General features: G+C 38.6%; 1 protein-coding gene across 1 annotated transcript; it reads right to left on the reverse strand.

Annotated features, from left to right (window-relative positions):
* Window positions 1-672: 672 nt before the first annotated feature.
* On the reverse strand, window positions 673-13,239 carry HINT3 (histidine triad nucleotide binding protein 3). The gene is made up of 5 exons (XM_065911622.1): window positions 12,866-13,239; window positions 8,336-8,453; window positions 4,890-4,959; window positions 3,985-4,111; window positions 673-1,071 (listed from the first exon to the last, which is right to left on the reverse strand). Exons 1-5 carry the CDS (start codon window positions 13,064-13,066, stop codon window positions 1,039-1,041), a joined length of 549 nt encoding a protein of 182 aa, XP_065767694.1. The 5' UTR covers window positions 13,067-13,239; the 3' UTR covers window positions 673-1,038.
* Between the last annotated feature and the right edge of the window lie 431 nt (window positions 13,240-13,670).

The following is a 13,670-nucleotide window of genomic DNA, read 5'->3' on the forward strand; positions in this document are numbered from 1 at the left end:
TCATTTATATTCATGTACATGGTACAATTATACACTGGCACAACGTAAGATTAGCTTTCAGTGCTTATTTTTCATTCACATTCGCTGCTATTAGTATAGATTAGCACCAAAAGACAATTCTTAAAGAAATATGTCTCATGAAATGATTTATTAATAACATTAATATACTATTAAAGTAAATTTTCTCATCCAAGCCTATCCATCTCTACTTTCAAGTCAGGGCTTGTTCATGATAAAAGACAGGTCTAATCACTTTTTAATTCTAATTTTCCTTTGGTATAGTAAACAAGCTATCAAGCAGCAGGTTCCTCCAGTTTTTAATATTTTAATAAAACCACTTCATGTTTCTTCCCCATTTATATACTTACAAGTAAAATTCTATTACGATGAATTCTCTTGGATAGCCAAATTGATTTGTTGTAGCAAATTCACTGTTAGAGAAAAATTACTTTATATATACTTTATAGCTTTCAGTACCAATTTATTACAAAGATGCTAGGTTTCAGGAAGTGAAAACCAGCATCTGAAATCTGTAAGTGACAACATATACAATTCTTTCCATCAAGATCAGAGATCACTGTGTAGTATGGTACTCTTTATTTTGAAATTAATTACAGAACAATCAATAAGTAATTTCTTTTTCTCCTTCATATAACAAAGGTTACAACAAAGTACTTTTATACCAGTTTATTCTTCATAAATAAATAATTATTATAACTACTTACTGAGAAATAAAAATATTTGAATTTCCTAAAAAAATACAGAGCCCTTCTTGATTAACAGAATTTGTTTTAATCGGATTTTATCTATAGTATCTTATACCTTAGACAAGGAACCATTAAAACAAAGTCAATGACAAAGAAATTATATGACCATATCACACATTTCAGGAAACAAACATGAAGAAACAATTTAAAGCTACCCAGTAATAGCTTCTCATAAAACCCAGTGATCCTTACAATTGTGATTAGACTTCAAAGAGACCAAAATATTAGTCTATGTTAAGCCAAGATTAGGAAATCTTCCACGTTGACATTTTCATGTTCTTAGTTTTTCAATCAAATAATCGGCCTGTAATTAAAAAAAATAACATATCTTTATTCTAATTATCATAGCCTATATGAAATAATTTTACTGGCACTCCTATTATAATAAGCCACAACACAAGAGCTGGATACTACATATTCTTTTCCTAAGAATCTTACAAAAAACTCTCAATTGTTTTTAAACTATAGTAAAGGTGTTCATTTAATATTTTGTACATAAATAGGCAGATTTTTATCCACATTGCCTATTTGTCAGAAATTTTCAAAAAGAAAAAGAAATATAACACTAAAGTATTATAAAGTAAACTAGGGGGGCTTCCCTAGTGGCTCAGAGTAAAAGAATCTGCCTGCGGATGCAAGGGACAAGGGTTCAGTCCCTGGCCAGGGAGGATCCCACAGGCTGTAGAGCAACTGAGCCTGTGTCCCACAACCATTGAGCCTGCTTTCCAGCGCCCAGGAGCTGTGATTCCCGAGCCCATGGGCCACAACTGCTGAAGTCCGTGCACCCGGGGGCCTGTGCTCCACAAAGAGAAGCCACCGCAAGGAGCAAAGAGAGTGCCTCCCACTCGCCACGACTAGAGAAAAGCCCAGGCAGCAACCAAGACCCAGCACAGCCCAAGCGCAATAAGAATTATTTTTTTAAAAATCAAGAAGTAAACTATATATGGAGGAACTTGAAATGCATTTTACTAAGTGGAAGAAGTGAAAAGGCTACATACAATATGATTCTAACTATATGATATTCTGGAAAAGGCAAAACTGGAGGCTTACCAAAAAAAAAAAAAAAAAAATCAGTGGTTACCAGAGGTTAAGCAGCAGGGAGAAATGAATGATCAGAGCACAGAGGATTTTTAGGGCACTTTAACTACTCTGCATGGTACTACATGGATATATGGATATACATATGGATATATGTCATGATACACTTGTCCAAAGCCACAGTATATACTACACAAAGAATGAACCCTAATAAAAACTATGGACTTTGAGTGATAATGATGCATCAATGTAGTTCCACGGATTATAACAAATTTATCACTGTGGTGTAGGATGCTGATAGCGGGAGAGATTGTGAGTATGTGGGGACACAGGATATATGGGAACTCTTTGAACTTTCCATTCAATTTTGCTGTGAACCTAAAATCCTTAAAAAAAAATCTATTTAAAAAAGAATAAAAACTAAGGTCTTTTAGTTATATTATTTCAGATATTTTACTCAATCATCTTATATATCTGGAATACTATATAAGATTTCAGAATAAATGTTAATATCTTTACTTTGATTTTTTCAAAGTCTCATAATATATACTTAATATCTATATTTAAGAAGAGTTCGATTCCTAGGATGAACCATTAACAGATATCATAACTTTGTTCATTCGTTTTTTTCCCAACCAAAAAATCTTATAAGGAATACAGTTTAGAAGTAATAAAAAATATATTTAGATTATTTTTTATTATAAAACATAGTATAGAAAATTAGAAATACAGATTTTAAAAAAATACCTCTTTTTTGTCATACCAATCTTTTAAAGAGATCACACCAGCTTCCTACAAAATGTCCCATTTTGTAATCTGAAGTACACATAACGTCTTGGCTTCCCAGCTGGCACTAGTGCTAAGGAACTCATCTGCCAATGCAGGAGATGTAACAGACGGGTGTTCGATTCCTAGGTCAGGAAGATCCACTGGAGGAGGGCATGGCAATCCATTCCAGTATTCCTGCCTGGAAAATTCCATGGACAGAGGAGCCTGGCAGGTTACAGTCCATGGGGTCACACAGAGTCGGACATGACTGAAGCAACTTAGCATGCACACACGTACATCTTAAATATATTTTTAATTAAAGAAAATACTCTGGACAAGCTGAAGAAAGAGAGAATAAGTCTGAAATGTGAATTTTCTAAAAATCAAATGTTTTTTCATTTCTCCTGTAATATGACTATAATAATAATATATATTAACTAATGGTAATCACTTAATTTATAATTTGATGGTTTTTCAGATATAGCTCCTACAGGTCACCTTGTCATCATGGACATATAAGAAACCGGTAAATTACTAGTCAAGTGGCCCTGGAAAGACAGAGTCATTTAATAACAAAGTTTGACTGTCAGATTACAAGCTTATAATCAGTAGAATTCTATCATACTGTTGCTCTAGCAAAGCAGAATTCTGCAATTTTCGAAACTCACAGCTTCAACTTCAGGTTTAGTAGCTGATGCTACTTGCCTCTGTTTCTACAAAGAGGCTAATGATGATAGAGGCTGCCTTTACTGACCCTTACTATCTGCAAGGTACAGTTTTAAGCACTTTGTGCACACGTGTGTGTTTATGTGTGTGTGTGCTCAGTCGCTCAGTGGTGTCCAACTCTTTGCAACCCCATGGACTACAGCCCACCTAGCTCATCTGTCAACTGAATTTTCCAGGCGAGAATACTGGATCGGCTTGCCATTTCCTTCTCCACAGGATCTTCCTGACCCAGGGATTGAACCTGCATTGGCAGGCGGACTCCTTACCACTGCACCATGTTAATTAAATCATCAATCCTCTTCTGAACCCTAGAGGCAGGCACGATTACCCATAAGTCAGTAGTAGACAAAAAACTTGGGCCTTAAAAACTTTAAGTAACTTGCACGTGGTCACCTGAATAACTAATGGAGCCAGAATTCAGAACTATTAATGCCACGAACTTCTATATCATCTCCTCTGCTTACAATTCAGAGACGTCACCACGGTGCCTCTTCCTACAGATTTGATGACCTGGAAAGTCCCCCAAATTAAAAGGATTGTTTTGGATATGTGCAAATAGTATGTTAAAACAGATGACCAAATCTAAGAGGTTATAAGTGTTTACTGTTGCCAAGAAAAGAAAAACTACAACCAAAAGGACAAATGTTTTTGTATGCTGCTAGCGTAACATAACATTAACACTCACTGTGATAAACCAATAGGAATTCACTCTATAAACCAATCTTGACATGAAGCTCAGCTGATCAGCTGGTGCCAGAACATGAAGGTGCAAGTGGGAAATGGAACAGAAGGGGGACACATGGAAACCCATTCTGAAACACAAAAGTACGAGATAACTGACAGATTAGTTCTACCATGGTTTACAACTATATTTTCAGGTTAAAACACAAAAATATCAAAGATACCCAAAACAGGTTACCTAAAGTAGACTCAAACAACTCTTCCATTCACCCAGTTCTTTCTCATGTTGAAGTTCACAGTAAGATAAACTCTTCATCAAGAAAAGCTTTCACAGAATATTATGGCACTGTGTAACTCTTATGAATTCTGAGCTGGCATTATGTCTTACTTCAGTTCTTATCATATTATCTTTAATTCTCCTAAAAACTGCTTAGTCACTGGACACTGATTAAAGTAGGGGGTCCTTAGTTCTAAGACATGACCAGTAGATGGCATGCTTTCTCCTGAATAACGTAGTCATTTCCTTACCATCACTAAAAAAGCTTTGTCATCACTTTAAGTTTCTTGAATACTAAAAGTAAGTTAGATTTTTTTTTTCATAAGGAAATTCAATTTATACATAATTTTATAGGAATGCACATACTAAACAAAAAAGACTAAGTAAGTTAACTCTACCTGCCCACTGCTTGAATATACTTGTCTGTCCAAACTGTAAGTGGAGATTATTACACGATGTTGAGATGTGAAAAGAAGTTTTGTTTATTAAATTTACCAATGAACAATATGTTCACTTTCAGGAAAACTGCATTTAAACCATGAACTCTGCATCTCTACTTTCATTTTCCCGAGGAAATAACATTTGAGAAAAACCAACTGTATGTATTGGTTTCTATCTGCAAGTATACATACCTTGTATTTTCAAAGTCAGTGAAATTATTCCTTTCTAGAATGGCTTTTCCAGCAGTTACCATGTTCTCAACTGCAAAACAGGAAAGAAACTACATTATGCTATAGGAGACGTTAAGTTCATTACCTAGTTATTAACCCGAACTTTTAGATCCTAGTAAAAAGTCGTATCAAATGGATACACATTTAAAGATTTCTTCAACAGCTCTAAGTTACTGAGACGTTTGCTGATCAACACTTGAATGAAGGTTCAACCTATCACAAGCTATCACATGTGAGCTGACTCTAAACAGCTCTTGAGGGATATTATCAAGTGATACTATTTAGGACATCTGATCCTACTGTGGTCTAATTCTAATAATAAGGAAACCAAGTATCTACACAAAAACTGTCTGAGTTAAGAAGACAAGAAAACTTTGAGCTTGTCTTTGAACTCAAATTAGGGATGTGACACCCGTTTATACTAGCCCAGCTGTGACTAAAGGTTTGTTTTGGCTTCCAAACTCTCATCTGCCTTAGCATCTTGGTCTCAGTGTTTCAGGGTCTTCAGATGGGATGTGCTTCCCCATTAAATTAAAACATTTTTGGCAACCTAGTATCTTCAGAGCACAATGCCAAACTTTAGATCCCTTCTGTTTCTGAATGGTGTAATCAAGCATTTATAAAGGGAAGGAGTGAGAGAATCTGCAGAGGATAGTTGTCACAATGAGGTTTAAAAAATCATTGCTATCAGTGCTTCTCGTAAGTCAGGCTTGAGTGGGAAGGCTTCCATGACAAGGTCAGTACCACTGTGTCAAAAAAAAAAAAAAAAAAGCTCAAGCCAGACTGTATCTTGTTTTCTTTCAAAAGACTCCCAAGATTCGAGGGGGTGGGGTAAGGTTAAATTAGGAGGCTGGAATGAACATACATACACTACTATATGTAAAACAGATAACCAACAAGGACCTACTGTATTAACACAGGGAACTATACTCAGGATTTTGTTGTAACCTGTAAGGAAAAAGAATTTGAAAAAGAATATATATACATACATGTATAACTGAATCGCTATGCTGTATTCCTGAAACTAACACAATATTGAAAATCAACTACACTTCAATGAAAAGAATTTAAAATAAGAGAGAGATGGTAGAAGCACGCTACAGTCCATATAACAAGATAGAGAAGGACTTTCAGCACCATAAATCTTGTCCCGAGATTTTAACTGGATGACAAGTTAAACTGAAAATATTCAGAAGAGTGTTGCCTAGTTTCTTGTTCAATATGGAGACCTGTGTGATTATTCAACTTGCTTTTGCTTTCAACATAAAACTATTCTTGAACGTATAATTTGAAAAAAAAAAATACCCCCAAGATGCCAAAGATCTGAATAAATAAAAAAGACTGTTTTTTCTTTTAATTTCTTTAAAGGACATATGACTATTTAATCATTTTAACAGTCACATGGCATTATAAAGTATATAGATGAAATATAAATGAGAACATCTGATACAATGCTAACTCTAAGTAGGCTGTTATAATTGCAGGATGTATATTTTAATTTCTCTATAGCAATTACTTTAAAAAAATACAAAGAAAAATGGCTAAAATGACAGGAGATAAATTAAAGTGGAATATTAAAAGTATGTTTGGAAAAAAAGTATGTTTGATCAACCACAGAAAGGCAAGAAAGAAACAGGGCAACAAAAAGCAAGTGGGACAAATAGAAAACAAATGGCAAGATAGTGGACCTAAATCCAACTTATGTCAATAGTTATATTAAATGTTTCTGAACTAAACACTCCAATTAAAAGACAGAGATTTCCACATTACATTGTTTTTTTAAAGTGCCAGATACAATAACATTGCTATCTTCACGTCTTTAAATATACATATTCAATTTATTGTAAGTGAAGGATAGAAGCGGCTTCCCTGGCGGCTCAGAGGTAAAGAATCCGCCTGCCAATGCAGGGAACACAGCTTCCATCCTTGGGTCGGAAAGCTCCTGTAGAGAAGAAAACGGCAACCCACTCCAGTATGCTTGCCCAGGAAATCCCATGAACAGAGAAGCCTGACAGGCTACAGTCCATGGGGTCTCAAAAGAGCTGGATACAACTTAATGACTCAACAACAACACAAGGATAGAAAAAGATACCCAAGGCAAACAGTAAGTGATAAGAAAGTTGGGAGTATCTAAATCAATATCATACAAAATAGACACAAGAAGTATTTCCAGAGATTAAAAAGGAACATTTTATAATGATAAAAATAGATCATTGAGAAGACAATGCAATCATGTTATACATTCACTTAAAATCAGATCCAAACTACATTAAGCAAAACCAATTGTCTTTTTCCTATTTCATTGATATCTACTCTATTATTTCCTTCTTTATACTTATTTTGATCTGATTTTGCTTGCCTCTTTCTAGTGTCCTAAACTGAAAACAGGTCATTGGTTTTATACCTCCCTTTCTAACATAAGCACTTAAAGCTATAAATTTTACTCTATGCACTTTAGCTACCTTCTATAATCCTTTGATATATATTTTTATTACTAATCAATTCAAAATATTGTCCTTTTTGAACTATTTAGAAGTTACTTAAAATTGTGTTAATTTTAAAATATTCAGTACTATTCTAGATTTTATTATTTCTTCAATTTAATTCCATTGTCATCATACAACATATAAGATTTTGATCATTTGAAAATGTATTGCGACTTATTGTCCAGAATATATCTTGGTGAACATGTGCTCATAACAAAATATGTATTCTATAGTTAGGTAAAGTTCTATTAATGTCAATTACAGTCACAGGGCTTGACACTGCTACTAAGCTCTTCCATATGCTTATTATTTTCCCAACTTTAAAGACTAAAAAAAATTAATTGCAAGGACTTTTAAAGGTTTATTATGAAGATATTCAAATATACACAAGATCAGTGAAAACAGTATTATATAATGAAATCCCAAACATCTACTCTGCTGCTTCAAAATTAGTAACATTTGATTTGCAACAGTTATAAAAGCTTTTAAGAAGAAAAGAAATATTAGAAAAAGAAAAGCAAGCATAAACACATTTCTCCCTCTTAAAAAAAAAATTAGTAAATACTTAAGGGGCTTCCCTGATGGCTCAGTGGTAAAGAGTCTGCCTGCCAGCGCAGGAGAAATAGGTTCGATCCATGATCTGGGAAGATCCCCCATGCCACAGAGCAGCAAGGCCCGTGTGCCACAACTACTGAGCCTGGCTTCGAGTTAATAAATGTTGAGGTTGGATGATAAGTACATAAATATTATACTAAATATTTTCTTTAATTTTGCATATATTGGAAATTTTTCATAATGAAAGTTTAAAAAGCCACAATGCTCCTTTATCACAATACCTGGCTAAACTATTTCAATTGTCACTGCCATCACTGATGCCTGTTCAAGATGATATGACCGTGAAGAATACCACCATCCACTTACTGAGTTCTATCTGATCTTTCTTTAGATATTTGCAGTTTTCAAAATGCTTCTTTGGTACCACAAGATAATGATGAGGTGCTGCTGGCTTGATATCTTTGAAGCAAACTAGGTCTTCATTCTGAAGGAAAAAAATGTGTCATTTGTTAGTGAATTTTTAAAAAGAATTTCCTAATGCGGTTGAGGCACATGTTAAACATCATAAATCTCAGTCTGATATGGAAATGGTACTCACATTACAACTAATCTCCATTGGGCAATTTTGTGACTATGCATTACGTCCATAAAGACAAGCTTTAGCTTCCTTCATGAGACACTCATTTATCCCAGAGAAGAAAAGGACTTATATAAAGTCAATTTCAAGGAAACAATTATGAATGAAGCTATTAAATCCATTACTATAATCCCAGAATTTTTAAGATTTCATTATATATTTCTCAATCTCTACCCTAAGGTTTTTCTCCTCCTAATATGTACTTTTAAAGGTTTGACTACAGAATCATAGCAAGTTTGATAAATTCTTTTTTAAATTTAGTTTTTTTCCAAAGTCACGTTTTCTTCAATTATAGCATCATCTAGCAACTACATGGGATTACATTTTAAAACTTTTTCTACAAAAAAAATTTTTTATTTGCCACTTTACAGCATTAAAAAAGACTCAAAATATTGAAAACAAACTCCAGTATATTGTGCTAAGATATGTATGGCATCAGTTTTCTATTTTATAAACTCTACACAGTAATGTAAGGAAAAAAGGAAACAAAACAGTGAGTCTTTCAACCTATTAACATTTGAGTTTCAGGCTTTTCCAAGAGAAAAATCTATATTCCCTAAATAAGCTTATTCAATTTCTTATACCTAAAAATTAAGTAAAAACTAAACAAAATCAGTATCAATAATCATAGTTTCCCTCAGAAACACTGACAGAATGCACTGTTGCTCATTAGTTCTCCACTCCAAGAACTAAAATTCAACTGGGACAAGAGCCTCATATGCATCCTAATAATCTCGATTTCAACAAGAATGATGATGAAAGGCAATACAGGTATCATGAACTTCCTTATCAGTATCCATCAGTTCAGTTCAGTTCAGCCACTCAGTCGTGTCCGACTCTTTCCCCACCCATGGACTGCAGCACGCCAGGCCTCCCTGTCCATCACAAACTCCTGGAGTTTACCCAGCTCACGTCCACTGAGTTGGTGATGCCATCCAACCATCTCATCCTCTGTCGTCCCCTTCTCCTCCCGCCTTCAATCTTTCCCAGCATCAGGGTCTTTTCAAATGAGTCAGTTCCTTGCATCAGATGGTCAAAGTACTGGAGTTTCAGCTTCAGCATCAGTCCCTCCAATGAATATTCAGGACTGATCTCCTTTAGGATGGACTGCTTGGGTCTCCTTGCAGTCCAAGGGACTCTTAAGAGTCTTCAACACCACAGTTCAAAAGCATCAATTCTTCATCACTCAGCCTTCTTCACAGTCCAACTCTCACATCCATACATGACCACTGGAAAAACCATAGCCTTGACTAGATGGACTTTTGTTGGCAAAGTAATGTCTCTGCTTTTTAATATGCTGTCTAGGTTGGTCATAACTTTCCTTCCAAGGAGTAAGCGTCTTTTAATTTCATGACTGTAGTCACCATCTGCAGTGATTTTGGAGTCCCCAAAAAGAAAGTCTGTCACTGTTTCCCCGTCGATTTGCCAAGAAGTGATCAGTATCCACACTGCTCATCTAAGCTTTAGGTGACTGACAAACTGGTCTCCAGTGACACCACATGATACTTGAATATTATAAATATACTGTGGATCTGTCATATTCTACATGACATTGCTGTACTTTATAAAGAATAAACCATATACTTTGCTCCTTTTCCTTCTTCAGAGCTTTATTCAAATGACACTTTCTTTTTTAAAAAATTTTTTTAAAAATTGATCTGGCTGCATCAGATCTTAGCTGTGGCACACAGGATCCCGGCCGTGTTCTACGGAATCTCCCGCTGCGGCATGCAGACGTGGGCTCCAGCTCAGTAGCTGTGGCGCACGGGCCCGGTTGTTCCAGGGCACGTGAGGTCTTAGTTCCCGACCAGGGATCAAACCTGTGTCCCCTGCATTGGCAGGCGGATTCTTAACCACTGGACTACCCGGGAAGTCCTCAAATGCCACCTTCTTAGTGAAGCATTTCCTTACTAAAAGTTTAAAACTGCATCCCTTTTCTCTTTTGTTGTTCCCCATCTAAGAAACTATGCATTTTATTTATTATGTTGCTTACTGTGTATTTCCTGTGAGTAGAATGTAAGGGCCACAAGGACGGGAGGGTTTCGCTCATTTTATTTGTTTCTGTATCCCAATGCCTCCGGCAGTGTCTGGCACAGAGAAGGCACCCATGTAAATACTGAGTAATGGACGGGTGACTGAGTTTCCTCTTTCCCAGGGACAAAGCTCTACCTCTTGGGGCCGGTTTAAACCTCTGTCCATTGGCACCTGCCCATCAGCATTTAAGCATACCAAAGACTTCCTTGTTTCAAAAAACTTTCTCTTACTTAACTCCACCTCCTCCCGTAGTTACCACTCTCTCTCCCTTCTCCCCAAAACTGCCAAACTTCCTTCAGAAGTTGTCTGTATTTGCTGTCTTCAATGTTTTAGATTGACTCTCGGGGTTTTTTTAATCAACCATCTGCCCTCTGCCCCATCACTGCACTGCAGTTGTTCTCCTGAAGGTCAATGGTCATCACCCTGGGGACAAAACCAGTTCTAATCTAAGTTGGCCTCTCTGCATGCATACAGGAGAGTCATCCAACCCAGATATGAGGATGAGGGAACGTGGATATTGCTACCAACCCCTATCTTCTCAACAAATTCCTTTCTCTTTGCTTTCCTAGCTTCCCCTCTGTTTCTCTGTCCCCTTTCCAGGTCTTCATCCTCCACCTCTCTTACGGTGGTAGTGTTCTTTAGAGTTCTGTGCAGGGATCCCTTCCCTACTCTACAAATATGTCCTAGGTGATCTTGTTAATTTCCCTCTTTTCAATTTCCACCTATAAGCTGGCAGTTCCTATCATCTGGGTTAGAGATGCAGACCTCAGCATTGTCAGACTCCTAATTATTCCTAAATTGATCTGCTTTTCTTCATCTCCATTACTACATCTTATGTCAGGCCATCATCAGGCTGGATTACCTCAACAGCTTCATAACCAATCTCCATGCCTCCAGCCTGGTCCTCTCCAAATCATTCTCCCCCAGGGTACCAGATGATCTTTCAAAGCTCAAACGTTTTCATGGAATTCCTCAACCCCTTTCTTCCAACCCAGCATGAACAGCAGCAATAAACGGTGGAGTTTCCTTCCCTTCACTCTACAAATAAAGCCCAAACTGCTTAATATGAAGTACAACAGCCTTAATAATTGGCCCTCGCTTACTTCTCCACCCTCATCTTTTACCACTCACCCTTTCAAACTCTATGTTCCAGTTAGATTGAATTTCTATTTGCCTGTGGCAGAGACCAAACCGCAGAAAGTTCTCTTGACCGAAGACATTCTTCTCTCCACCTCCTCACCTGATCATACTTATTTTTTCACGTCTTACTTCCTCTGGAAGGTCTTCCCTAACCCTTCAGATCTGGTCAGGTGCCCCTCCCACGGGCCTTGCAAAATACTGCAGGTGGTAAAACCATCTCACCGTAGCAAGGAGTACTATCAGCTGCCTCTGCTGTCTGTACTGACTCCACCCTTTAGATTATAAAATGTAAACAGGGACTACTAGCTTTTATTTACCTTGTTCACCACTGAATCTCCAACAGTGCTTAGAAGGAATTCAATTTACTTTTAACAAATGAATGATTACTACAAAACAAAAACACAGCCCAGAATCTTTGGAGCTCTTTCAAATGACTGTTTCTCTAAAGGCGAGTCAAGCTGGTAGACGAAAGTGCCTACCCGATATCTGTTTTAAAATATCTAAGCAGAGTCTAAATGCTCTGAAAATTTCCACATATCCCAACTGATAATAACACTTCTAAGGAACTGGACTCTTTAGTGGAAATCGGAATCTATTAACTAATAGCGTGACCACGGACCAGTTCTGCCAGCCTATTTTCAGTCGATCTAACAAATGGGCTTTTCACAATCACCATTACCTATCTTCCACTAGTTTGTTTTCAGTATCAGTATTTGCAGAATGTAAAGGCAGTGTCTAGAAAAGTGAGGTGGGGGGCGGGGCAGGGCGAGGTTCCTTTAATAAAATCAGAGGTCACTATTGTCTACCGACCACCTAGGCAGCTGCGGAGAGAGATTTTCTCTCTGCCTTTTCTCCCCTTAGAACAGTAAAGGAGGCCGGCGGCACTCCCGGCGCCTGGAGAAACCAGCCTGTCTGTATCACTAGGACACCCAGCCTCCCCCAGCTCCATTTACGCAGGACCGTCCCCACCGGATCCACGCCGGCGAGGTCCCCCTAAGCGGAGGCCCCCCTAAGCGGAGGCCCCCTAAGCGGAGCCCCCGGGGCGCTCCGGATCCACCCACGCCCGGGCGCGCGTCGCAGCCCACCTCACAGTGTAGGAGTTCGGTGCCGGGTTCCTGGTGCGCCGCGATCCGGCAGAACACGCACTTGCTACTGTAGTTCGCGAGCTCCGGGGACTCCGCGGCGACCGCGGGGGCCTCCCCTGGGGACCCCGCGGGCTGGGCAGCCGCCGCTGCCTCAGAGCGGGCACACGACTTCCCTAAATCGCATTCCTGCTCCTCCATCATCGCACCCGCTCTTCTGCGCCGCTGAGAGGCCTCTCCGGGACGACAGGGCCTCTTGCAGAGTTAGCCTCCTGTACCTCCTAGATTTTACCTCGAGGTGTCGCCCCTCGTCTGGCGCTGGGCCGGGCAGGGAGCTGGGCACAGCGCGGATTCAGGGCGACCGGAGCCGCAAGGCGACTCGCCGCGGAGCCGCAAAAGCCAGAGGCTGGCCTTCACGCTGACTGCCACGCGGGGGCGCGCAAGGACGCGACACGGAAGAGCAGCCGGCGGCGGCGGCAGTCGCCCATCCCCGTGCGTCTCGGTGGTAACGACGCAGGACTTCCGCCACAACGCCGGCTCGCGCCCCACGTCGCGATGACATCACGTTCGCGCTCTCCCCGGCAGGCCAAATGAATTTGTTGACAGTTCTGAACGTCTTCTCCCTGAAGCCGGTAACATAAAGTGCATCGAGTGTATAATGATGTCTTTAAAAAAAAAGTTTTAAAAAATTCGTAGGTTTTACGAGAAGGAACATTTCTAGAGCTGTTTTCTACACAGACTATATTTGATGCTTTGGGTATGCATTTTCAACCATGATCATTTTAGGCGATAGGCTCAAAATATCAAA

Source organism: Muntiacus reevesi, chromosome 19 (assembly GCF_963930625.1).
Source record: "Muntiacus reevesi chromosome 19, mMunRee1.1, whole genome shotgun sequence".
Lineage (NCBI taxonomy): Eukaryota > Metazoa > Chordata > Mammalia > Artiodactyla > Cervidae > Muntiacus > Muntiacus reevesi.